This window comes from Zalophus californianus, chromosome 6, assembly GCF_009762305.2.
Source record: "Zalophus californianus isolate mZalCal1 chromosome 6, mZalCal1.pri.v2, whole genome shotgun sequence".
Lineage (NCBI taxonomy): Eukaryota > Metazoa > Chordata > Mammalia > Carnivora > Otariidae > Zalophus > Zalophus californianus.
In genome coordinates this window covers 27,196,390-27,221,854 of record NC_045600.1, presented here as the reverse complement: position 1 = coordinate 27,221,854, position 25,465 = coordinate 27,196,390, and the positions used below count along the sequence as shown (strand labels likewise).

Here is a 25,465-nt window from a genome sequence, read left to right as displayed (position 1 = left end):
GAGGCCAGGGAGGAGGCAGAAAGGCCATTTCGGAGGCTTAGTTCTTTTTTTTTTTTCCCATCAAAATAATCCTTGGAAAGAGCTTGAACAGATTTATAATAGTATTAGAGTATTCCTTTACAGTAATAACTATTACTTGCCCTAGGCTTTTAAAAAATTATGGTACAAAACACATAATACAAAATCTATCATTTTGTCCATTTTGAAGCAGACAGTTCATTAGTGTTAAGTCTATTTACGACGTTGTGCAACTTGTCTCCAGAACTTTTTCATCTTGCAAAACTGAAACTCCATACCTGCTAGACAACTCCCCATTTCCTCTCCCTGCAGCCCTTGGCAAACAAATTCTTTCTGTTTCTGTGAATTTGACTACTCTAGGCACCTATACAAGTGGCATCATAGAGTATTTGTCTTTTTGTAACTGGCCTATTTCACTGAGCATGATGTCCTTAAGCTTCATTCACGTTGTAGCATGTGTCACAACGTCCAGGAGGCTTTTGCAGGAGCCTGAGAGAAGTAGACAGATCAGGGAGTTTTGGGGGAGGTCAAGTCACAGGATCTGGGGAAGGATGGGAAGGTAGTGAGGCCCCCAGCCTTGGCCTTCAAAGGTGACAATGGACAGGTCAGTGACTTGTGTGCTCCTTCGGAAGGTGGGGATGGAAGTGATGCAGGATCTGATTTGGGAGCAAGGGAAATTGAGAAAGAATCTCTTCTCTGTTCTCGGCCCAGAGCTTTGAGGAGACCAGAAGGGATGAAAGCAAACAGCCACTCTGACTTCTTTATGCCCTTGGTTATATCTTCCTACAGAGTACAGACCTCACCACGGTCTTTGGGGCATCCCAGATGAAAGGCAGGAGGAGGTGGGTGAGAGTTCTACGCTCTGGCCCTATTCACCTACCACCAGATTGGAACCCCCGGGGGTCTACTCTGCTGTCTCCGGTCTGTGTTATCCTCCACCCGCCCAGCTAGAGACCCCCCTCTCTGCTCTATCTCCTCAAAAAAAAAAAAAAAAAAAAAAAAAGCCTCTGAGAGAGAAATTGCAGTGGAGAGAGTCCTGACCCGGACCCTCTTTAGCCGTGTGGCCTCTACTTGAAGCAGGAGGCTCGGCGCCACACCCGGGGATGCTGGCATCAGACGTGAGCTCCACTGTCTGAGGTCACTGATGTGGCCGAGCTGGTTCATGAAAGGGGGAGTTAGTTCTGTTTCGTTTGGGGGTGTATGTGTGTGTGGGGGTGGGTGGGGAGTTGTCAGAAAGGGCTACAGAGAAGATGGGATTTTCTAGAACTGTGTCCTGGCGGATGTTTATCAGCTTGGAGGAAAAGGTCAGGGAGTGGAGGAAGCAGATAAGGGAACACAGGAGACAGGCCTGGGTCTTCAGCCTGCTACCAGCTGAGATGGGCCGAGGGGTCTGCAAGGTCGAGGTATATCAGGACTACAGCTTTCATCTGTCTGGCTGTGTGGGGCAGGGGTGGGGGTGGGGCTCAGGAATGTCTGGTGGGGAAGCCATTTAGGGTGGTGGTCCACTGGAGCTAACTGAAGACCTTTCCCACAGAGCACTGCCTGGCGATCCCAGGCTGCTGTGGGAGCCATGCTAGTGGGCACTCACATCCAGACACCCTACGCGGTGCTCACCACCAGGAGCCCCGTTTTCCCGATGGGAGAACGCCCCAGGTGGCCCAGAAGCAAGGATGTGAGCTGGGCAGTCTGGCTCCAGATTGACTACTGTCACCGGCTGTGTGTCCCAGGCGGCTGGGTCAGGGCTGGAGGGGATTCAGAAGGGAACATGGCCAGGAGCTGGGACGGGGAAGAAGTGGGGGCGCTGGGGGTGGATGAGGCTGTGGGAGAAGTAGGGGATGGGCGGGTGAGGGTGGAGCCACAGCGGGCTCCCGGAGGCCCTGGTCCTGCTCATTGAGCTGCGGAACCCGGAGGAAAGAGGGCCTTGGCAGTCTCAGTCTCTCTCTCCGTAAGACGGGGACCGGAGCACCACGGCGCTGTGCCCTGAAGGTGCTCTGTCACCACAGCCTGCCCCGGCTGCTTCACTCCGGGCTCTGCCCACCGCTGTACCCGTGTCTCCTGCCCCCTCCCTCCCCTTCCTGGCCGCCGCTCCGGGCACCCTGCGCTCTGGCAATTTCTTTCTTTCTTATTTCCTCACGGAGCTAGAAGTGGCTTTGAAGCCTGCCTGGCTCTTTAGAGGGAGAGAGGGAAAAGCAGTTCAAGGGATGTAGGTTGGAAATGCAGATGGGCCGCAGGAGCGCCTTTTTTTTTTTTTGCTCAGAACATCTGAGTGTCTCTGTGGGGCACCCCCCCCCCCCGAGAGTATTGCCTCCCCTGGTTGCAGAGAGGATGTGAGAGGACCCGCTGGAGGGGGTGTCTGCTGTGAGCTTGGGGCAGGCAGGGCGAGGCGAGACTGTCATCCTCCCGCTCCACCCCTGCCATTCCCCCAAAAATAGAAGGACCCAAGTGTCAGCCCTGGGGAGGGAAGCCTTTGAAGCAGGAAACAGCCCAGGAGGGAAGGCTGAGGGAAGCAGGTGTGTTAATATTCACGGGGCCGCAGCGGCCATCCCTGGGTTTTCTGTGTTTTCTCGGCAGGCAGACAATCACCAGCCTAGCTTAGCAATTGCGCGGCCTGGGAGGCACGGCCTGGGCTTGGCTTACAAATTGCTGGGTGACCTTGGGCAGCTCACCTCCCTCTCTGGGCCTCGGTTGTCTCATTTGTAGCACGAGGGACTGTGACTGGGTCCCTTCCTGCTGTGACATTCAGGATTCAATGCTTGACAACTTGGCCACTGACCCGTGTCTCAGCACACCCGTCCCATCATCTGGGGGGCCTGGGAGATGTGCCGAGACGCTGGAGAGCATCAGGGCCGGGAGCGGAATGCTGAGGAGGGGCGGGTTTGCCTCAAGCCCCCTTCCTGGGAGGTGGGCAAGGCCACAGTTAGAGGCATCTAACGGTCAGGGCAGCCCAGGCGTGGACCAGTGCATTTGGGGTAGGGGACTGCTGGGTCGGCTGTTAACTCTCTATTCTGGGGGAGCCAGCTGGGGGGTTCTGGGGGAGGGCTCGGGGGGTCAGGAAAGGGAAACCTTTGGGGGGCTTGGGGCAGGGCCTATTTAACAACTGCTACGGGCACGTTTCGACATTTTGACAAGCCGTGGGAGTGTATGGGAGACCTGCTGACTGCCGGCCTGTGCTGTGGAGGGGGGGACGGGAAAGGCTGCCTGGGGGCCATTTCCACCACCAGAAAAATTCCTTTCACTCGGAGTGGGTGGCAGGTCACTGTTTCCACTTGGCCCAGTCTCCCAAGGCCCGTGGCCACTACAAGGGAGGCTTCCTCCTCCCCCTGCTCCTGTTCACACAGCACTGTGGCTCCATGGTCTGGCCGGGGCAGGAGCTTGGGCTGGGCAGCCTCCGTGCTGGGTCCTCTGTGGCCACCTCCCTCAGCCGTCTTCCCTCCCCCGTGGGGGCCTGCTTGGCACCCCCCTCCCTCCTAGCCCCCAGCCCACAGACGAGGACTTTCCCCTATGCTCTGCCTGTCTAGCGGAGGAGACAGTTGGGGTGGAGTTGCAGGGCGGGGGCAGTAAGAGCAGGTGCAGTTGAAGGGCAGCTGGAGGGGGTGGGGGGATCCCAGATTCTTGGTGCAGGGCCCCTTCTCTGCCTGCTGTCCAACTTCCCTGTGCAGCAATTTCGATTTCTATTTTAAACAGTTTGGGTTGGTTGCTTCCCTGCCTTCCTGCTGGGTGTTTATAGTGAGGAAAATAATTGGTAATATTTGCACAGATGTGCTGGCACTGCGGCTCATCACAGGCACCTTTACCCAGGGGACCCTCCCTGGCCCCAGCCTCTCTCTGCCAGCCCGAGGAGCCAGCCTGAAGGGGGGGGGGTACCAGCAAGCTCCCCCACCCCCCCAAGAGCCTCAGGCAGAGCTGGGAAGCAGGAGGCTGAAAATGCCCCAGGTGCGCCCAGAGGCAGGCCTCAGCAGGACCGGGAAGCTCCCCCCACCTCCGGCCCCTGCTGCGGGAACTGATCAGGAGGAGCCCGGTTTCCCCAGGATGGGCTCCTCTAGGGGGATATGTAGGAGGGAAGCCTCTGGGGGCTCTGTTTCTGATTTCGTTTTCTCCTGCAAAGCCTGCATTTGCTCCTGGGGTAAAGGAGCTGGTACAAAGGTGGGGCAGGGGGACCGGGGTGAACATAGGAAATCATCTGGCTTCTTCTCCCCTGTCTCGAGGCCTGGAAGCAGCATCCTGGAGGGTGGGGCAGGAGGCGGGTATCATGCGGGCTGTGCGGTGGCCTGCCCGCCCAAGCAGGGCCTGGACTGCTGTATGTGCTGCCCACTGCCCATTCTGGGGCCCAGCCAGGCTGGCCATGGGGTGAGACTGCACAGTGGGCAGGGCCAGGGAACAGTCCTCAGCCTCTGTGTCTCCTTCACCCCTTACACGTGTGTGTGCCACATGTGTGGGTGCATCTGTGAGAGTGGGCCTGCAGCGTGGGCTGTACCTGTGTGTGTGTGTGCATGGCTGCCTGCCTGGGCCTGCAGGGATGTGTGTGCACGTGTCTGGTGCATGGGTCCACACATGTGTGCTACATATGTGTACCGTGTACGTGCATGCATGTGCCTTGGTTTGGGTGCCCCCAGAAGTCCACCCAGAGAGAAGGATTCAGCTGCAGGTAGAGGACCCCGGATAGCACAGCAGGGGGAGTGAGGGAGAAGGTGGGGGAAAGCAGGCAGCCAGGGAGGGCCATGGTCTCCAGGAAACCGCCTCTGTGGGCAACTGAAGGTCAGTCCCACTGGGGAGTCCCGGGAGCCAGAGGGCTCCCATCCAGAGGGCAGAAAGTCCACCAACTCCATCTGTCTCTTGTTAACGCCTCCTGATAGGACCGTTGGCTCTCCAGCACTTCGGCTTGTCCTTGGCCTAGTGTCGCAGGGTTGCCCGGGAGCAGCCTTCTGGGTGTGGAGCTAAGAGCTGAGGGTCTGGGCTGTGTGGTGGGTGTGGCAGGTGCGGTGACTGGCCCCTCGGGGTCCCTGCAGGAATGATGGGCTTGCTCCCTTCCACAAACAATATCCTAAGAGCAGCCCCTAACACACATCGGGCGCTAATCTCTGTCTCAGGAGCATCCAGCCCACACAGCATGTGTGTGTGTGCGAGCAAGCAAAGCTCCCTCTTGCCAGGAGGCACGTACAGGTGTGGGGCTGCTTCTCCTACCTCCCCCAGGGCCCTCCGTGCACAGTCATCTAGAAGCCAAGCTGGTCCCTCGGCTGGTCCGGTGAGGCTCCTGGGGGGCCTAGAAGTAAGAGGGTACTGGAGATTTGGTGCCCAGCCTGGGGCCTGAGGCAAAGAGGGCTTCTTCCCCACACTGCCCTGGAACAATGCTCAGGAGGGAGGTACGAAGGACTCAAGAATGGGCAGATCACGCTGGGGCGCCTGGGTGGCTCAGTCGTTAAGTGTCTGTCTTCAGCTCAGGTCATGATCCCAGGGTCCTGGGATCGAGCCCTGTGTCGAGCCCCGCGTCGAGCCCCGCGTCGAGCCCCGCGACGAGCCCCGCGTCGAGCCCCGCGTCGAGCCCCGCGTCGGGCTCCCTGCTCGGCGGGACACCGGCTTCTCCCTCTCCCACGCCCCCTGTTTGTGTTCCTTCTCTCACTGTGTCCCTCTCTGTCAAATAAATAAATAAAATCTTAAAAGATTTTATTTATTTATTTGACAGAGAGAGACCCCGAGAGAGAACACGAGCAAGGGGAGTGGGAGAGGGAGAAGCCGGTGTCCCGCCGAGCAGGGAGCCCGACGCAGGGTTCAATCCCATGACCCTGGGATCATGAACTGAGCCGAAGGCAGACGCTTAACGACTGAGCCACCCAGGCGTCCCAAATAAATAAAATCTTAAAAAAAAAGAAAAAAGAATGGGCACCAGGGGAGTGGGGCTCCTTGGGGCCCGCCAGGCCCTGCATCCACTCCTGATAGCTGCAGACAGCTCAGGGAAGCCTCACCTTTCCCCCTGACCTGCAAGCTCTCAAGCCTAGAAAGGATTTTTGTTCAGGCATGAGCGTTGTCTTGTCTTGCATGGAATCCGGTGCACACTACCACTCTGCATCCAGGCTACTCTAAGCAGAGAAGTCCTGGGATGGGGGGGTCCCCTGACCACCCCTCCTCCTATGGCCTTCTTGAGAAGACTGCTGAGGGCCCAGAGCAACAGCCGTGGGGCTGGAGGTCAGTCGCGGAGGTCAGTGGGTGGCGGGCAAAGGTGGAGGCAGACGAGGACACTAAGAGGCCCAGGGGGGAACCCAGTGTTACTGAAATGTTTATTACAAGGATAAATATATACAATAATGGAATATTAAAACTGCTGATCCTGGGCCTGTGGGACCTCAGGGGATGCAGGGAGTGGGTAGGGAGGACGGTGGGACAAGGTGGGTCAGGGGAGGATCCACAGCCCTGGACTCTGGATGAGGTCTGGGAATGATCAGCGCCCCAGATCCTGCCCAGTGGGGTCCTTTGCTTGAGCTTGGGCAGACCTGCCCTCCCAATGTACTGCCCTCCCGGCTGCCTGGATGCCTCTAAAATTCTGGATGTTCCCTAGTGGCTGGGGGTGTTGAGAGCAGCTCTGGGTAGGGACATCAGTGAAGGAGGCTGACCAGGGGCCCACCACTGACCCCCAGCATTCAGAGGTGGGAAAACATCACTGGTCTTTGAGAGACATGCTGCCCAACCTCCTTCTCTGGGTTGGTAGAGCCCCTCTGTAATTTAGCTCTAGCCCAGATGCTTGAGGCAAAATCCAAATAGCTCGGGAGACTCCCGCCATGTCCCTGTTCACAAATACTAAGGATTATGGGAAAACGAATCCCCTAGATAAATTTTCCTCGTCCCTCTAGACCTTGCTCAAGGGACACCTCTTCCAGGAAGCCCTCCGAGCACTGCTGGCTGCTCAGCAGCGATGCTCGTCCTGTATCCCTCCCCTCATTTATCCTCACTATGTCCCAGGGTCTCTCCTCACTGCTTTCCCACAGGGCTGGATCCGGGGCCCTATGCTTCGTGGCTGGTGGGCTGATGACACTCTCTCCCTGGGATGGCATTAGCTCAGGGCCACCCAGGGGGAGCCCAGAAGAGGAAGATGGGGGTGGGGACCAGGGGGGGGGAGGGGGGAGGCCCACGTGGCTTGGCAATGTTTCAGGACTCTGTCGTCACATCTGCTTTTTGTTCCTACACAAGGAAGTTCAAAGAACCTGCCTTGGCTGCACTTTACATGCCTGAGACGCTTCTCTATCTAGAATCTACGATGTCTTACAAACCCACAGGAGAGGGCCAGAAAGAGCTAGGGGGTCCCTGTGTCTCTGTGTATTTCCCTCCTGGTTGGCTGGGGTGTTGACCTCATGGGGCCAGAGAGTGGAGTTGGGGATGCTCAGATTTTTCCCAGAGTGGAGATGCCTATTAGAGGAAAGAACTGGGTCAGACCCCCTGACCCCAGGTGTCCTTTTCTCTTCGGGTAGCCTCCTGCTTTTTCTCGGCAGAAAAGCTGGCAGAGCCGGGGAACTGGCTGCTGGCAGGGCAGGTGACCCTCTCGGGTGTGGGCAGAAGAGGTTGAGCTCCCAGCCAGCTTCAAGCCAGAGGTAGGTCCTGCCTGGATGGCTTGGTGGGCAGCCCCACCCTCTCCTGCTTCCTGACGTAGCCTGGGCTAGAGGGTGGCTCTGCTCTGGGGCCGGGGGCCAGGGACCAGAAGAAGGGACTGCGGAGCCCTGCAGGCTGCAGCCTGGGAGGCCTCCCCCAAACAAGCTGGGCTGGCAGGTTGTCTTGAGGGGCCCGTGCTCTCCCGAAGGTCTGCAACCCCAAGCCCCAGTGCTCCTCAGGTGCAGCAGGGGCGTTAGGATGCCAGGCCCTGCTGACCGCTAGCCATGGCCATTCTGGGACATGTAAGCTGCCAGAGCCACCACCACGGCCACATAGAGACCGGCGCCCACGGCGATGGAGAGGGTGGCCAGGAAGAGGGCCCTGCGGGAGGTGGTGCTGGCCAGGCGGAAGTCTCCCTTGGAGATGGCCTTGCTGGTCTAGGGAGAGAGAAGTGCTGGTGAAAGGGACATCCCCGAAGTGGACAGCACAGCCCCAGCCTGCTGGGCTCCAACCCCCTCCTGCACACGCCCCACCCCCCCATCTTTGGTCAAGCCCTCTGGCGGAGGGAGGGGGCTGGAGCGGATGCCCTGCGCCCCTCATGCTCTTACCCCCTGGGAGAAGTAGAAGGCAGCGATGCCCAGAGGCCAGAAACAGCAGAGCATGGAGAAGATAGTAAGACCCAGGTGGTCCCTGGGGGGCAGTGCCACGAAGTTGTCTTCACTTTCACTGTCTGTGGAGGTCATATCACTCTGCAAAACACAAGTGGGCTTTTGCGACCAGACCTAGGATCACGGTTGGCAAGGATGTGGGGCCTCAGGTAGTGTCATCTGCTGCAGGTGGGAGTGCAGGTTGGGCTCCGCACTCTCTACCCAAAGCCTTAGCTGTGACCACTGATGCCCTCCTTAGGAATTAGCACAAGCATACAAAGAAAGAGTGCGGGTATCTATGTACAGGTGTGTGCATCATCGGATGGTAATTGTGAAAGAAGGGGAAGAGTCTCATTGCCCAATGACCAGGAGATTGAGTTATAAGTGATGGGAGAAGGTACAACGGGATACCATGGAACCCTTAAAGATTGCCTTGTAGGCAAATGTTAAATGATGTGGAGCCGTACTGAAATACGTTGCTTAGAGAGAAAAACCTGGTGATAAAATGGTATACAGCGAGATCTTTGGGGGGAGTAGGGTGGGAGAAAAACATTGAATGAAAAAAGACTAGAACCTCATCCACTAAAATAATAATATTCTCTTCCAGTGGTTTTCTGTATTTTTAAATTACTTATATAATTAAGAAAACAAGAACAAAAAATGCTTTAAAAAATTAAGTCGTCAACCCAAGCGTGTGTTTCTCCGAGTATGGACGTCCAGCACCTCTGCCAGAAGTACCTTTTCTTTGGTAACATACAGATGCTGGGACCCCAAGCCAGGCCCACCGAATCTCAAGCCCTAGAGCTTGGCCAGGGACTCTGCATTTTAAACACATGCACTCACCTCCTCCTCGTCCTGGTCATTCTCCCGGCCCTGCAGCTCCTCTTGAACCCCATAGGACACGGTCTGGATGGTGATATCCTCTTCTACTTGGCCAGGTTCTGTGGACCACTCCGTGGGCCCAGCCTGGAGCTCCCTGTTCTCTGTGAAGCTGGTCTCACAGGTGCTTGCCCTGGGCTCCTTGATCTTGTCCCTCCCCAGGAGGCAGCTGGGCCTGTACCAGGCCTCCACGGCCAGCTGCAGGGAACCCGGGTCCAGGAGCTGGTGGGTGCGAGCAGGGCCAGGCCCACCCAGGAGGTAGGAGTAGAGCTTCTCCTGGCATGACCAGCTGGGCGAAGCCTCGGGGTAGGGGTAGCGGCCATGCAGCGGGGCGGGGCTCCGGGGCAGCAGAGGGTTCTGCAGTTCACTCAGACTCTCCATGGTTCCGGGGGAGAGCTCCAGGGAGGGGAGCCCGGGCCAGCTGAGCCGTCCTCAGAGAGCCTGCTGGGTGAGCAAGACAGACAGACGCTGAGTCCCGGGTGCCGGATGCAGGGCTGGAAGCATTTAAGAACGCGGGCCCTCAGACCCCGCCTTTGCCACCAGGCAGCTGTGGGGCTTCGAGCTGGCTACTTCTCTTCTCAGAGTGTCCTTTTCTTGGTCGACACAGTGGGCAAAGCAGCAGGACTTACCTCGCAGAGTTGGCTCATTCATCTATCCTGTGAACACATAATGGCTGAGCGTCAGCTCCCTGCCGGGCACCATGCAGGGGCTGGGGACACGGAGGCGGGAAAGGCAGGGAGCAGGGAGAGGGAGGGGGATGCACACTGTCTTCACGGAGCTCACAGAGGTGAAGGACAGAGAGGGGTGTAAGAACGAGTGACGGACAAACGGGACACGAAGGTGCAGGGAAGGCTTGGCTCCGAGAGCCAAAGGAAGAAACCCAATTGGTAAGGCAGGGGGAGGGAGAACACGTTTCAGGCAGAGGCCAGATCAAGGATGCTTGCTCCGAGAGCCTGGGAGAAGGCTGGTGCTTCTCCGGGTAGAGAGGGAGGGGTGAGCTGGGGTGTGGGGCCAGAGCGTGCAGCCCTGTTTAGGTCTAAGAGGGCTTCAGGGGTCTTGGCAGGAGTGATAGGATGCAATCTGGATCCAGGAGTCTTCCCGGGGCTGTGTGCGGGGAGTGGCTTGGAGAGGGATGGGCTCACTGTGACACCCGTAGGGGGCTTTGCCACGGCTTCAGGTCAGCTGAGGACAACTGGAACTCAATAGTGGGGAGATGTTGACAGGACTTGGTAGCAGGTGGGATATTGGGCTGAGGGAGGATTTGTTCAAGGGTTGGATGGGACCGCACTTAGCTCAGAGCTCAGCACAGGCCACGGGCTCACAGCTGTCCATTCTTTCCAGGGGAAGATGCTTCTCCCCAGTTATGGTCTTAGGGGGATGCCCCTTAGACTAATCTCCCCTCTAAGGCGGACTGTGGTTTTGGGAAATCCTGTGGGGTCTAAGGCAGGGCCTCCTGAGCATTAAAGTCTAGACTAGTACATCCCAGCTAGAAGTGTAGATAGATATGCTCATAGGCTAGTGTGTGGACATCCTGTTGGGCTACCTCTCCCTCCTTCAGCCAGCCCTGAGCACCTGGGAAGGGTGCATAGCAGGTGCTCAGGGCTGGCTGAAGGAGGGAAAGGCAGCCTGTGAATGTGGCTACCACAAACCTACACATACTCTGGGGTGTGGCAGGTAGAAACGGGATATGGAGAGAAGAGGGGCAGGCCTGGTGGCCCCAGGGACCCTGTGCTCTCCCTCCCAGGCCCATAGTAGTTGAAGGGTGACAGGATCATATCTTGCCCTGGACTGATAATCTGAAGATCGGAGAGTCGGTCCTGCCCTTGGTACTTTGGGCAAATAATTGTGCCCTTCTGGGTTTCCCCAGCTGTAAAGTGCAGATGACAATTCCAGCCCAACCCACAAGGTTGTTCTGAGGATCCAGATGGCCGAGATGTCATTGCAGATTATAAGTAGGAGGGGCTGCTCTGCTTCCTTCCGGGCTCCAGTCTTTACCCACCCAGGGTCATTTCTGGCCTGATGGTAAAGGGAAAAGTGTGGGGAGGGATTTCAGCCCCCAGGGATGGGTTTGTCTAGGCCCCCTCCCCAGTCCCACTCCCCATCAAGAATCCACAGCCAGAGGCTGGCCATTTCTCTTTCTGGCCCAAGAGAAGTGGCTGGATTCTAGAAAGCTGTTTTTTTGGGAAACCTGCAGACGGAGCCGAGCCCCAGCAATAACAGGGAGTGGGACAGAGTGAGGGGCGGGGGAGGGCCCGGCAAGACTGGAGGGGGCATTGAGGGTGAGTCCATGGGGGGGCCAGCATCCCCTGGGTGGCCTGCTAGGAGGGAGGAGGGAGGCTGCTGCTTGCCTGGGGGCAAAGAAGCAAGAGGAGGCTGCCCATGCCTCAGAGGCTCTGAGCCCTGACAAACGTGGCCTCTGGGGCCGGGGATCCAAGAATGTCGAACAGAATCACAGAGGGACCTAAAGAAGGGCGTGTGGCCCAAGTGTCCAACTCCTCCCCCAGGGAGGGCACAGATGGTGTGGGAGACGCTGGGCTGCGCTGCCCCTGGGGGCTCCGTGGGTGCACAGAGCAGTTACAGGTCCTACCCGGGTTGTCACCCAGCTGGGGCAGAAGTTTCTGCGGAGTCGAGACAGCGGTTCTCAGGAGGAGTGGAGCTCACATGCACAGGGGCTTCACTACTTCTCCCTCCTCCTGCCTCTCTGGGGTCAAACATGCAGGGAGCCATGGGGACTATCGTGATGTGTCCGCGCTCCTCTGGGCAGATTCCCAGCGGGCCTGGTCTCTTCTGACTCCCGAGGGCAGCTTTTGAGTCCCTGTTCCAGCCTCCCCCACCCCCACCAGTGGATGTGAATCACAGATATGCAGTCCAAGGGCCTGTGACCCTAAGGCTCATGGGTTTGGGAGTCAGGTACACTGGGGCTCCATCTCTGACCCACCCCCATTAGCTCTCTGATCTGGCACCTCGGTTTCCCTATCAGGAGTAAGAGGGGTGGGATTAAATGGTCACTGATGTCAATGGTGGCACTAGTCCTCCATGATCCCATAGCCTCAAGGGGCCCTGCAGAAGTGAACTCCCCCACTGCCTGCCCCCGTCAAGACTCAGGGATTCGTGAGCCCGCTCAGAACCCAGTGAGGTGCCACCTTCCCTATCATGGCCCCTTGAGCACCCTGAGGGAGGCAGAGGGAAGGCAAGGCATCTCCTTGTCCTATGGACAGTGGAGTTACAGCATCATCCCCTGGCTTCCCAACGCCCCCTGGGCTGCCACAGTCCGTGCCCTGCCCTCCATCTCGCCCACCCTATGGGATTCTAGGACACGGCTCCCAAAAGTCCCCTAGCCTCTCCTCCAACTGGTATTAATCAATGCCCTCTCTGCTTACAGCCCCAAGGGTCCCTGTCGCCATCCGTGTGAGCAGAGGTATGTAGGGGCATTTCGGCGGGGTTGGGTAGGAAGGACCAGTCCCAGGCCCTCCAAGCTGACTAATGCATCAATGTCACCCTGCCCTGTGCCCTGAAGGAGGGATAGGAGCCCTTGCCTTGGCCAGTCACCTAATTCCCCAGAAGGAAAGGAAGGATACTTGTGGCCAGGAATCGGGCCCTGGAGCTCTGGAGACTTGTAGATACATTTGCAGGGCATTTGTCCAGGGCAGGGGAGGGCAGGGGCAGCTGGGTCCCCACTCCTCCCCCTGCTCTTGCCAGCCATCCCCTCTTAGTCAAAGTATACCCCACTGAGCTACTGAAACCCAGCCACACAGCCTTTCCTGGATTACACTCCCCTCCACCGCACTCCGATTGTGCCTTTGGGCAGAGCTTCTCAGCTTCATGTACAAAGACGTATGATCCCAGGTTTCCCCAATAGGGACAAACCGAAAGCCACCTGAATGCCCAACAATGAGGGACAAGTTAGATAAATTATGCTACAACAACCCGATGGTACAAGGCCTTTGAACGGGTTTACAAAGAGGAATGACATGAGAAAAATGCTCACTGCAGCTTGAGTGAGAAGGAAGAAAAGAAAGTGGTATGCGCATGTAATCTACTAACTCCACCAAAACGTCCACAGTGATTATCTCCAGCGGTGGCTGCACAGGTGCTTTTCATTTTCATTTTTATACCGTGTTTTTTTCCGTTTCCCATATTTATTTTTACATTGAGCATGTACTTCTTTTAAACCAGAAAAAAATTAAGTGCATAGATTTCTTCTGAGCCAAATTATCTAAAATTGGTTTTAAGCCTTTCCAGGCTTGGGGGTTCTTCTGGGTTTAAAGGCTGAGCACAGCATCAAAGCCCACCCTGACATAGACAGACGGATAGACACACACACACATGCACACACGTGCTTCCACTTCCATAAATCAACCAAGTTATGGGCTACAGCCCCTCCTCACAGTCCAGCCAAGGGTCACAGTTCTCGAGCAGGTCATGTTCGCCCCATAACCTGCTAAGGCCACACGGGAGTCCACCAAACTGATCCCGGGGACCCAGCACTGAGTCCTGGTCAGAAGGAGGGGGTGGGCAGGTCCCCAGGCCCAGGCTTCTCTGCCCTTAGCCTGGCCTGACATTTTCGCCTGTGGCTTAGGGCTGCCTCTCCCTGTTCCCTGGAGTGAAAGACCTGTGTTCAAAGCAGAGTCATTTTCATCTCCACTGCTGCCTAGTCTCACCTGGGCTGTGTGTGCCTGCCGTCCGGGCTCTACTGGGCGCCTGCCTGCTTGCTGGCGAGCATGCCTGTGTCTGAGTGCGTGTGTCCATGTGCAGACACGTGTGCATGCTGCTCCGGAGGGAACACAGGAGATGGCTGGGATTCTGAAGCTCAGGAGATTGCTCCAGATCGTGCAGTTGGGGCTAAAGGTCCGGGCCCACAAGAGAAGAGGGAGAGGCGTCTGGGTGGCTCAGTCAGTTAAGCGTCTGCCTTACGGCACAGGTCATGATCTCAGGGTCCTGGGATCGAGTCCCCGCATCGGGCTCCCTGCTCGGCCAGGAGCCTGCTTCTCCCTCTCCCTCTGCCACTCCGCCTGCTTGTGCTCTCTCTCTCTGTCTGTCAAATAAATAAATAAAATCTTAAAAAAAAAGAAAAAGGAGAGGGAGAGGTGGATCTGGGAGGCCACAGCCCCTGGCTTGTTTCCTTTGGACCTGAGAACCGAGCTAGGCCCTAAGGTTTTCCACTCCCTGATTTAGAGATGGAGAGCACACTGCCACCTCCAGAGCAGGGACCGGAAGCCCTCCAGGAATCCACTGGGGTCCAATTACAGCCTCCCACTGGAGTCTGACTGTTCCAGAGTCCAATCGTGCAGTGTCATATCAGTTTGCTTATCTAGGAAATGTATGGAAGGGTAGAAGGGGTTGATTTTTAACAGCTCAGCTCTGTATGACCCTGGCATTCTCCTGGGAGAAGAAGAACGATAACTTAACATTTATAGAGCTTTTTACCAAGTGCCAAGAGCGGAACTGCTCTAACTGCTCATCTGACCCTGTAGTTTCTCGTGGGAGAGTCACAGAGGATAGGGGCTTCCTCTTTTAGCTGTGGCAGACTAACCTGTGTCTCACCAAACTGCCTAGAACAGCTAGAAAAACTAGGGAACGACAGGAAGTCATCGAAGACTTCCGTGGTGACAGAAGCAAAATCCCAGAGGAAAGAGAAACACCAAGAGGTGAGTCCGACCTTGGCATCACTTTGCCCTTCCAGCAGTATCAGAGGCTGGGAGAAAAACGGGAGTTCAGGGCCTGTTAAGGAGGGACCCTAGGAAACACCCTTGTTTTTCAATTGGGACCTCTTTAGGGGTACCCCCGAGGAGCAGGAGCATACCAGAAACGGCCCAGTCCTCACAGGCAGGCACAGAAACCAGGCTTTGAATCAGCTCCAACCTAATCGGATTAAGGTGATCTGCATGCAGCCTCATTGCAGGCCAGAAGCTGAAGTTGTCCGGGCCCGGCAGTTCTCGGTCCTTAGTGTGCGCTAACATCACCTGCATCATTAGCCTAGACTGCTGGGTTCCATCCTCACAGCTGATGGTTCTGAAATGACCCTGAGAATTTACATCTCTAACAAGTTCCCGGGTGGTGTTGATGCTGCTGGTCCAGAGACCACACTTCAAGAACCCTGCTCTAATAATCACTGAAAGAATAGTCAAAAAAAAAAAAAAAAAAAAAAGGAACTAGTAAACTAACAGATGCAGAATATGAAATAATGAGAATACTTGATTTATCCAAAACGGGGCAAGATTAAAAAAGGAATCTAGAACAGGTGAGACAAATAAAAAACAAATAGTAGGATGTTAGACTTATATCCAACTATATCAGTAATCACATTGAATGTAAATGGAATAAAATTGCCATAAAAAAACAAAGATAGTCCACTGTGTATTATTCTATTTATATGAAATTCTAGAAGACTCAGTGGCTGCTAAGGGCCAGGAGTAGGAGTAGGGGGTTGACTGCTAAGGGCCCCGAGGACTTTTTGGAAAGACAGAGCAGTTCTGTATCTTGATTGTGTTAGTGGTTACATGACTGCATGCATTTCACAAAACTCACTGAATTGTGTACTTAAAATTGATGAGTTTCGTTATATGTCAAAGCTGATTTTTTAAAAAACAAAGACTGGATCTTTAAAACAACAAAAGCTAACTACAAGCTGCTTATAAGCAGATGCACCTTAATTATAAAAATACACAAAAGTTCAAAGTAAATGAATGGGGGGCACCTGGCTGGCTCAGTTGGTAGAGCCTGCAACTCTCGATCTCAGGGTTGTGAGTTTGAGCCCCACGTTGGGTGTAGAGATTACTTAAAATCTTAAAAAAAAAAAACAAGCCAACACCAAAATATTCATATCACTTAAAAAAAAAAACCCAAAGTAAAAGAATGAAATAATAATAGCACCTCACATGAATTAAGTTCTTACTGTGCTCCAGGCATGAATCTACATGCGACGAATTCTCTCACTTGATTCTTTTTTTTTTAAAGATTTTTATTTATTTATTTATTTGGCAGAGAGAGAGAGAGAGCGAGAGGGGGAACATAAGCAGGGGGAGTGGGAGAGGGAGAAGCAGGCTTCCCGCTGAGCGGAGAGCCTGATGTGGGGCTCGATCCCAGGACCCTGGGATCAGGACCTGAGCCAAAGGCAGATGCTTAATGACTGAGCCACCCAGGCGCCCCTCTCATTTGATTTTTATAGTAGCCTACAGTAACCCTGTGAAGTCTATGTCCCCATTTTACAGATAAAGACACTGGGGCCTGAGAAAGTTACAAGTGCCCAAAGGCACCCAGCTGGTGATTGGTGAGCTCGACACACACCCTGGAAGCCTGACTCCCAAGTCACTGGGAGCTAGTGTCCCTATGTGTCTGCTCCTATGTGTCTGCTTCCATTTCCTGAGTGCTTGCTTTGTCCTGAACACTGTGCCAAGTGCTTCAAATGCAGTATCTCACTCAAGCCATCCTCTTTCACACGGGGGTGGGGGGGGACTGCAGCTCAGAAAGGTTAAATAGGTTTCCTAAGGTCACAGAGCTGGAGAGTGGCAGAGCCCCATTTGACCCAGGTGGGTCTGACGGGGGCTCCTGCTGGCCTGAACAGCACCAGATACTCAGGTTGGCTGCAGGGGTGGGGGCCTGGAGTTGGCTACCAGGGGGCTCCTGAAGTGCTTGGGAAGATGTCTTGCAAACCCTTAAAAGGAGGCCAAAGGGACAGTGTGATGTGTGCCCTGGAGTTCGAGCACATCCTTGGGATGGGGCCCTGTGGAATAATAACTATGATTTACTGCAGCCCCACATGAATGAACCAGGTGTTTCATATGCTTCATCTCAAAACTGTGCAATGACCAGTGGAGCTGGCTATTGTTATTTCCCATTTTTCAGATGAAGAAACTGAGGCTCAGAAAGGTCAAGTAACTTGCCCAAGATTAAACAGTGATGGGGACAAGAATTGAACCAAAGTTTAATTGAATTCATAGCCTGGGCTCACACTACACATCTCAGAGCCTACCTGCGTGCAGAGGGGCTGTGATAAACGGTGTGGATGTGATAGTGTGGAAGACCTAGTCTTGAGTAGGTTAAAATTGAGGCCTCAGTGAAGGGAATGGGAAATGGGAGCTTTACGAAAAGATAAAAGAGATTTGGGGTGATTTAGCAGCCCAGGGTGCCTGCCTAGAAAACCTCAAGGTCTGGATTCATAGAAATACAGAGCCCTTGCAAGGATGCTCAGCTCCTGACCACTATCTCTCAGTGAACAAGAAGATGGCTTCTAAACCGAAAAGATGAAAGCAAGATCTTCTTGGTAAGGCAGAGGATTAAATATAAATGATTAAAAGCCAGGGAAAAGGTGAAATCTTTAAGACTAGGCGGCTAGGTCATCCCCTCGTCAGATAATATGTAAACCATTCTGCAAACTGTGGGGGTTGTGACTGTGGGGTTTGTTTGTAGACAGCTTGAGGCTGGATTTGATGATCTCTGGTCTAGCGTCATGGCTACAGCTTTACTGCATCTGACAGTAAAGAGCGAAAGCCAGGGGTCATGGGCGGGGAGGGGAGAGAGGCCAGCAGAGTCAGAGTCGAGGGGAAAAATGAGAACTTAGATTTCTTTGCTTCAGTTTGCCTCTTAAGGAAGCTAACACAATTGATTATCCTTTCTCCTCTGCCTTCAACCTCTCCTAACCCCCGATCCTTCCTTTTTTTTTTTTTTTTAAAGATTTTATTTATTTATTTGACAGAGAGTGAGAGCAGGAACACAAGCAGGGGGAGTGGGAGAGGGAGAAGCAGGCTTCCCGCGGAGCGTGGGCCTCTATCCCAGGACCCTGGGATCATGACCTGAGCTGAAGGCAGACAGACGCTTAACGACTGAGCCACCCAGGCGCCCCCCCACCCCCGATCCTTCCTAATGGCACTTAAACATATTGTAGTCTTTCTCGCTTAAAAAAGAAATCAATTGTGATGATTGTAAAACCCAGCTATAAATACTTTGATACTCTTCCCTTTGAGAGGTTGAGGGGGGTGGTCTATGTCCCTCCTCTCTAATCTGAGTGGACTTGTGACAGTCTCTTCAACCACAGAGCACACTAGAAGTGATGCCGTGTGACTTCAGAGACCAGGTTATAAAAGGCCATGCATCTTTCACCTTCTCGCTCAAACACTCACTCTCCAAACCCCAAGCCACCCTGTATGTAGCTGGACTACTCTGAGGTTGTCACGCTGGAGAGGCCACATGCATGGGAGCTCTGGATGATGGAACCTGCTGAGCCCAGCCTTCCAGTCATGCCAAGATGTCAGACATAAGAGTGAAGCCATCTTGGGCTCTTCAAACCAGCCCATCCGTCAACTGAATACCACCGGGGGACTTCTGTCCATGCCACACGGAGTGGAATAATCACACCGCTCAACCCTGGATGAATTTCTGACCCTCCAGGTCATGAGGTATAATAAAATGTCTTTAGTTAAAAAAAAAAAATTTCCTTAGTTTTAGCTACTAAGTTTTGTGGGGTAGTTAGGCAGCAGCAGATACCTGCAACATCTTTCCTCGGCGCCATTTCCCTCCTACAGCTCCTGTGCTCGCTCTCTTTTACCTCACAGCTGCATTTCTCAGAAGCATCATCTCCACTCACATCAGAATCCTTTGGCTCTCAGCTCAGAAATCACTTCCTCAGGGAGTTGGCCCTACATCCTCAGGCTAGATTCAGGCTCCTTGGTTATCTGCTCTCGAGGCTCCAGCTCATTTCAAAGAGCTTACTACAGTCTCTGTTTCTATATGTGTGATTTGTTGATTAGCGTCTTCCTCCCTCACCAGATTGTGAGCTTCAAGAAGGTGGGGACTGGGTCTTCCTCATCCCTGCAGCCCCTTACCTGGCATATAGCAGGCACTCAGGAAACAGTTGATCTCATGAGTAAATGAGGGACTTAGTGAACGAGGCGGCTAGGTGTGCTAAGGCTCCCCCATAAGAAAATACTTTGCAGGGTCTGGGATGGATGGAGCCCATCGGCACAATTTCTTGAGCAGTAACTTCAGACCAGTTCTCGGGATGCAAGAATAAACAAGAAATGGTACCCACTTTGAGGAGGAATACAGACTAGCAAATGCGAAATTTCAGTACAATGGAGTAAAGTGTGCTAGCCGCACAATGGAGTGCTAGAGGTGCACCGATAAGGGACTCTTATCCTGGGAATGGGGTGGAGGCAATGGCGGGAACTAAGAAGAGGCTTTCAGAGCAGGTGACATCTGATTTGAGTCTTGAAGGGAGAATCTGAGCCATCCAGGTGAGAGGAGGGGAGGGCATTTCCGGGTGAGGAAACAGCACAAGCGTGGGGTGGTGGAAGGGAGGGGAAGCCAGGGTGCTCTGGTATTGGTGGAACGAGACAGGAGAGGTGGGAAGGCCTTCTATTCCGTGCAGAGAAGCCTTCTTCTGTGGGGAGAGAGGAGCCAATGAGAGTGGTAGCCGGGAATGATAGGGTCATACCTGGGTCTTAGAGCACTCTGGCTGGCCGCAGTGGAGAGAAAGGATTTGAGGTGAGTGAGAATGGAGGCTAGGAGTCCCGTGAAGAGGCTGCTGTAAAAGTGCAGGCAGGAGAGTATGAGGGCCTGACCCCGATCCATGGCAAAATGGGTGGAGAGGAAGAGTCATATCTGAGGAGCAGTCAGGAGGCTGAATGAAAGGGTCTTTGTGGTTAATTAGAAGTGAGGGAGAGAGAGGAGCCAAGAATGACTCCCGGGCTTCCGGCTTTGTCAACTAAGTAGAAGGTGATGCCACCAGTTGAGACAGAAAATCCAGGGAGGAGGCTGCTGGTTCAAGAACGCAACCTGAGCACAAATGACCACTTCTTCTCCATTTAAGTTTCTATTAAAATGACGGGCATATATCTTTTAAAGAATGAAATCATAACAAAGTTGAAAAACAACAAAAAATGGTATCAGCGGACCAGAAACACAGGAATTTCTGGGAGATAAAGAGCAAATGAAATTCCTCGGTGAAGAAATCAGTGCAGAGGCACCTATGGCCCCAAACAGAATAAGAAGTAAGAAGGAGTCTCATTCAAGGGAGAGGTCTGTTAGGGAAACAAACTCACCCAACTTCAGAGGAAGTCCACACCAGCTGCCTATGCTAGTCAATACCTTCCCTTATTTGTAAGTCTGACTGGACATCAAAGGATAGTGAAGAACAACTATATGAAAATAAAAGAGAAGAATTAAATACACAAATAAAGCAATTGACTCGATAAGATCTAAATCATTCAAGTTATAGAAAAGATGTTTAAAATTTTTTCAATTTACGTCCTCTGAGAGAAAAAGAGAGGACCTCACATCTATAAAATGAGAGCAAGCTTCTATGAAAAAGGAGCAAAGAACATGACAGTGTTTTGGGAAATGAAAACAATTGTCTAAATTCTCGAAAATTTAATGGAATGGGGTCCTTGGTTGCTCAGTCGGAAGAGCATGTGACTCTTGATCTTGGGGCCATGAGTTCGAGCCCCACGTTGAGTGTAGAGATTACTTAAATAAATGCAACTCAAAAAAATTTAATGGAGAGACTGGATAACAGAACGGACACAGTTAGAGACTAACTTTTTCATGTGAAAGAAAAAGTTAATGAAATTCCCCAAGACACAGAGCAAAAAGACAAAAAGATGGAGCATATGGAAGAAAGATGAGAGACAGGGAGAAGAATCTCAGAGGTCCAACATCCATCTAATAGGAATTTCAGAAAGACACAACAGAGAGACTGGACAGGAATAATAATGAAAGGAATTGAAACAGGAAGTGTTTCCTGAGCTGGAAAAAAAAAAGAATATTTAGGTTGAAAAGGCCCACCAAGTACCAACCTAGTAAAATGAAACACACGCCCTCCACAAGGAAGAGCAGGATGGGAAGGAGAAATGGAGGAGTTGGGTCTTAAAGTGCCTGTGGGATGCTAGGGCAGAAACTCCAGCTCACAATTAGATGTATGCAGTTAAAACCCTGGGTCATGGTCAAGACTGGAGGGAGACTGGAGAATTGTCAAAGGACCTATGAAGAAAAACAGAGGAGAGGAGAGGGTGAAGGAGGGAACCCAGGAAAGAGAGAAAATACGGCTGGAACACTTCTCAGCTCCTAGGGGAGGATTCCTAGGCACTTCCTGGGAACATCAGTCTGCCTTTTCCTGGGAACATCTGGCTGCCACCCTGGCCTCCCATGGGCTAAACCAGCCTCTCCCTCAGAGCGTAATCCATTGGCCTGGGGATGGGTTTGTAGCTGACAAAGGTGAAAATTGCTGGGAGGATTGGGACAGTGGCACCGCTCCTCAAATTAGTTCATTTTCAGGTAGAAACCAAATCTTTATTCTTGCTGAAACAACCTGTCTCTTCACGGAAGCAGCTCGTTCCCAACCACTTAGAAGAAAACAGTGTATCTAATGGCAGAAGATAACACACGTAATGGAGAGGTAGAGCATCAGATCCTCACTCCCTGCTCGGTTTGCTTGGGGGAGGGGGTGGTGGGTGCTGGTGGCCACTGCAGGCAGGAGGGAGAGGAGAGAATAAGGGAGGAGTAAAGAGAAGAGAGAAGCTGAGTACAAAGAGCGGGGATGAGATCAGTCTTTATTGTCCCCCACCTTGCGGCAGAGGAGACCTTGCTCCAGGCAGGATGCCCACCAAGCCCCTGAGAAGAAAAAGGGGTTAGAAAATGCCAACGGTTTAGAGAACTGGGATGTTTCTTCTACTTTCCCCCTGGAATGGTGTCACTTTGGGACTGCAAGTCCCTCTAGATGAATTGGCCTTTGAACTTGAAGGTAATTAATACTGTGCAGATGTCTCTAGATATTATCTTATTCTCTGCCTCTGTCATTTTGTGTGTGAAGGGGAAGGGACTTGCATGTGTGTATTTCAATGTTTCAGTCTCGCATGCGTGCTCGCGCGTGCGCGCACACACAAGACATTTCTTAATGACCATGTGACAGTTATCTCTTCCTCTTCCTTAGATCCTCTCCTTGCCCCTAGCCCCTAGCCCCTAGCCCCTAGCCCAGATAACCAAGATCACCTAATCACGGCCAGGGTTGACTCTCTTCTTCCCTTTGAGGCATTGCAGAGGGGGTCAGAGTAGATCCTCCCCAGGGAGCCGGCAGGAGGGGAACACAAGGAGTAGCCAGTGGGTAGTTTTCCCGGTTGAGAGAGGAACCTGATGTGTCTGCCTGGGTTACCAGAGACTTCCTGCACTCTGACAACTCAGGGGGTGGGGTATCTACCCAAATAGCTGCAGAGAAGGTGGGGTGGTGCATTATTCTTGCCCCAGCAGGAGGCCAGCACCCCCACAGACCAGTCTTGCAGAAAATAAAGCCCCTTTCTATGCTTGCTGAGCTGTGGCTGCCATCACTTTGTTATGAGGGTTAGTGATTGTCCATTAACTCTGGAGAGCTGATTTTTGCCAGTGCTGCACCAACAGCTGGGAGGCAGAAAGTGCTGACATGGGGGGGGCACTTGGCGGTTGATCCCCCACCCTGGTTGGGCACTTGCAGGGTAAGTCAGGGAGATCACTGGCATGGCTTACTCGGCTCTAACCAAGTACCAATTAGCTAAGGTTTTTCTGAACATTGGCCGGGCCTGCCACAGTTGAGGAAAATTATTGTCAGGGAAGCTCATTTCGTTTTTTTATAAAAAAAAAGCTCTCCCCAGAGATGGATCTTTCCTGACTGTCCCCTCCGCCAGTCTTCTTAGGAGAGGGGATCCAGCCAGGCAGGGTACCTGGGAGGAGATGGCCAAGAGTTGGGTCCCTGGCCTTTGGCTAATCACAAGGGATGTTAAGGGGGAGTGCTTTCCTGGCCTCTTGGGCTGGAGGCAAGGGCCCTCTGGCTCAGCAACTCTACACACACTCGTGGCTTTCTCAGGAAAATAAGAGAGAGGGGAGGATCTTAAGGAAACATCAGAAATAGAAATGGCTTTTTCAGATTCCTATTGCTCCCTTCCACTCCATTCATAAAATCCAGTTCTTTGCTGAAAAGACCTTAGCTTACTCTGAAAACCAGGTTAATGAAGCTGGTATGCTGTGTTCAAGAACTAAGGGATTTGTGGTCTCAGGATGGCCCTCAAAGAGCCTCACGGAACATCAGGAATGTTAGAACTTGTCTAGCCCAACCCTCTTTTACAGATGAGAAAACTGAAGCCTATAGAGGGGAAGGGGCCTGCCTGAGTCAGTGGCAGATCTGGGGCCAGAATATGGGGCTCCCGACTTCCAGTCACATGCTTTTATTCGGAGATATTTTAACACTCTATTCTCTTATTTTACACCCAATTACTGAGTCCTTACTATCTTCCAGGTGCTATGGGGGAGGGGAGGTGTGCAGGGAGGCAAAGAGATGAAAACACAGTCCTTGCCTTCTGGGAGCTGTTTCCCTAGATCTGAGATTCTTGGGGAAAAAAAACCAAAACAAAACACCAAAACTGTGAGTCAGACTCTCACCCTATATTATCTTCTATAGGTGATGATGAAAGAGAAGCGAGGAGGGAACCCTTTTGGCTCCTCAAGATTTATAAGTTGGGTTTCACTGACTGCGACCCCAGGGAGGCCAAGGACAAAGGAACCCATGGCTTGGCTGGGAGAAAGGGGGTAGGGGTAACAATGATCAGGTCACTGCCAGCAGGCCTGGCTGGTGATGGCAACAGTGATAGTAGCTCACACTGGCATGGCGACCTATAGATGACAAGCCTTCAGTCAGGTACATTGCTTCATTGAGTGCCAAGGCAGTTCCCTGAGGTGAGAGCAGCAGCTACCTTAACCCCACTTTACAGATGAGGAAACCGAGGCTCAGAGGCTCAGAGAGTTCAGGTAACTGGTCTCAAGCTGATACATGCCAGCGCCCAGCCAAGAATTCCTAGTCCAGTGCTTTCTTCTATTGCCAGAGGGTAGGGGTGGGGTGGGGAAGTTGTGCTGGGCTGAAAAGATGGGGAGAAAGCAGTGGTCAGCCACAGTGATAGGCCGATCTTCTCCTACGCAGTCTTATTTTGATCACTACATTCTGCCACTCAGAGAACTCTGCTCTGAAGAATTGGAAGCACTTTGCAGGCCTGAATGAGCTCATTCAGCACACTCTTGCCAGAAAGAGGGAGGACTCCAAATGGAGGCTCTGTCTAGGGTGACCAGCATTTAGGCACATATAGAAAACAAGGCTCAGGTTTCCCCACTCTTTGCCCTCATGCACCAAGCAGTATAATGCAAAACCAGCCTCCTTCCATTAGAGTCAAGAAGGCCACAGGAAAAAATAAAGGTATTTTCTGGTACCTCCTCCCTTCCCTGGAGTAATGGGCTAATCGGTCCTAAGGGGCCTGGCTCATCCTTGGCCCAAGGGCCATTTCCAGGGCAAAGAAATCTTGAGGGTGGAACAGGGGTGGGAGGAGGACCACAGGTACTCCAGTCACCCTGATAAGCAGGCTTGGGGAAGAGAAGGATGCTTAGGGAAGCTGGCTCAGATTTCCCTAGTGAGCAAAACCATGGTGGGGACTGGGGCACAAGAGTCCCGGATACTCTCCTTATCGTTCTTTGTGGGCAGAGTGTCTTAAGAGCTGCCTCAGCTTGGGGTCAAGGCCTGGTGGTGCGGGGTCAGGGTGCTCAGGTGCCTACCTGGGCCCCAGTCCCTCAGGCCCCTCCCAGCATCCCCAGGGTGTAGGGTGAGGGGTAGGGATAGACTTGCGCGATCCCTGGCGGAGCGCAAGCTGCAGTCAGCAGGGAGGCTGAACCTGAACCCCCTTCCCTGAGAGGGGTCCCACTACCCTCCCCAGCTCGATCCAGCCTCGGCGCCTAGCTTTGGGTTCCCGCTGCGCCCCCAGACGGCCCCTTACCTGTCCCGCCGAGGGCGGTCCCGCCTCCTCCGCGGGGCTCGGGGGCCCAGCATGGGCCGGTGAACGACAGCGCCCCCGCCTTGCGGCCGCGGTGGAAATCCCAGGAGGGTGCTGCTGCTCCCGGCCCCGGGGTCCCTGCCACCGTCGCCGCCGCCGCCGCCGCCGCTTCAGCACCGCGGACAGCTCCCGCCCGCCGCCCGCCGCCGCCGCCTGCCCCGCCCGGCGCGGTCCCGGGAGCCCCGCATCCCGGCCCGGCCCCGCCGCCGCCACGCAGCCCTCAGCCCGGCCCGAGGCGGCTCCGCGCCGACTTGGGAGAGCAGCGAGGAGGATCCTGCTCCTCCCTGCCTCCCGCCGCCGCCGCCTCTTTCTCCCCTCCGTGCTCCCTTCCACGCTCCGGAATCAGCCCACCAGGCACTCCGGACCCAGCTCCAGGGCGGGGCGGGGCGGGGCGGGGCGGGAAGTCAGGGGAGCCCAGAGGAGGCGGCGGAGCGAGGGGCGCGCAGCTGGAAAGGGCTGTTTCCTGGAGCCGAGCTCCCTTTCCCAGCCCTTCTCTTTACCCTACTTCCCCTT

General features: G+C 53.8%; 1 protein-coding gene and 1 long non-coding RNA gene across 6 annotated transcripts; one reads left to right on the top strand and one right to left on the bottom strand.

The window, feature by feature from the left end:
* Positions 1-6,113: 6,113 nt before the first annotated feature.
* SYNDIG1L (synapse differentiation inducing 1 like) lies at positions 6,114-25,053 on the bottom strand. Of its 5 annotated transcripts, none has more exons than XM_027571183.2 (5): positions 24,896-25,051; positions 9,749-9,775; positions 9,084-9,563; positions 8,202-8,342; positions 6,114-8,030 (listed from the first exon to the last, which is right to left on the bottom strand). In XM_027571183.2, exons 3-5 carry the CDS (start codon positions 9,498-9,500, stop codon positions 7,872-7,874), a joined length of 717 nt encoding a protein of 238 aa, XP_027426984.2. In that variant the 5' UTR covers positions 9,501-9,563; positions 9,749-9,775; positions 24,896-25,051; the 3' UTR covers positions 6,114-7,871. The 5 variants fall into 5 exon arrangements, with proteins under 5 accessions (XP_027426984.2, XP_027426986.2, XP_027426983.2 ...); XM_027571185.2 differs by having other exon boundaries at positions 9,084-9,560; XM_027571182.2 differs by lacking the exon at positions 9,749-9,775 and having other exon boundaries at positions 24,896-25,053.
* LOC113909713 lies at positions 9,868-18,384 on the top strand. Its single transcript, XR_003515794.1, has 3 exons — positions 9,868-10,006; positions 12,502-12,537; positions 18,254-18,384. It is a non-coding gene; the product is annotated as an uncharacterized LOC113909713 (long non-coding RNA).
* Positions 25,054-25,465: the final 412 nt, after the last annotated feature.

Bases quoted from the DNA above. Each gene is read 5' to 3' on its own strand.
- SYNDIG1L (XM_027571182.2), bottom strand. From the start codon at position 9,500: ATGGAGAGTCTGAGTGAACTGCAGAACCCTCTGCTGCCCCGGAGCCCC. The intron at 8,343-9,083 runs GTGAGTGCATGT...TGTGTTTTGCAG, and splicing joins ATGACCAGGACGAGGAGGAG to AGTGATATGACCTCCACAGA. The intron at 8,031-8,201 runs GTAAGAGCATGA...CTCTCTCCCTAG, and splicing joins CCTTCTACTTCTCCCAGGGG to ACCAGCAAGGCCATCTCCAA.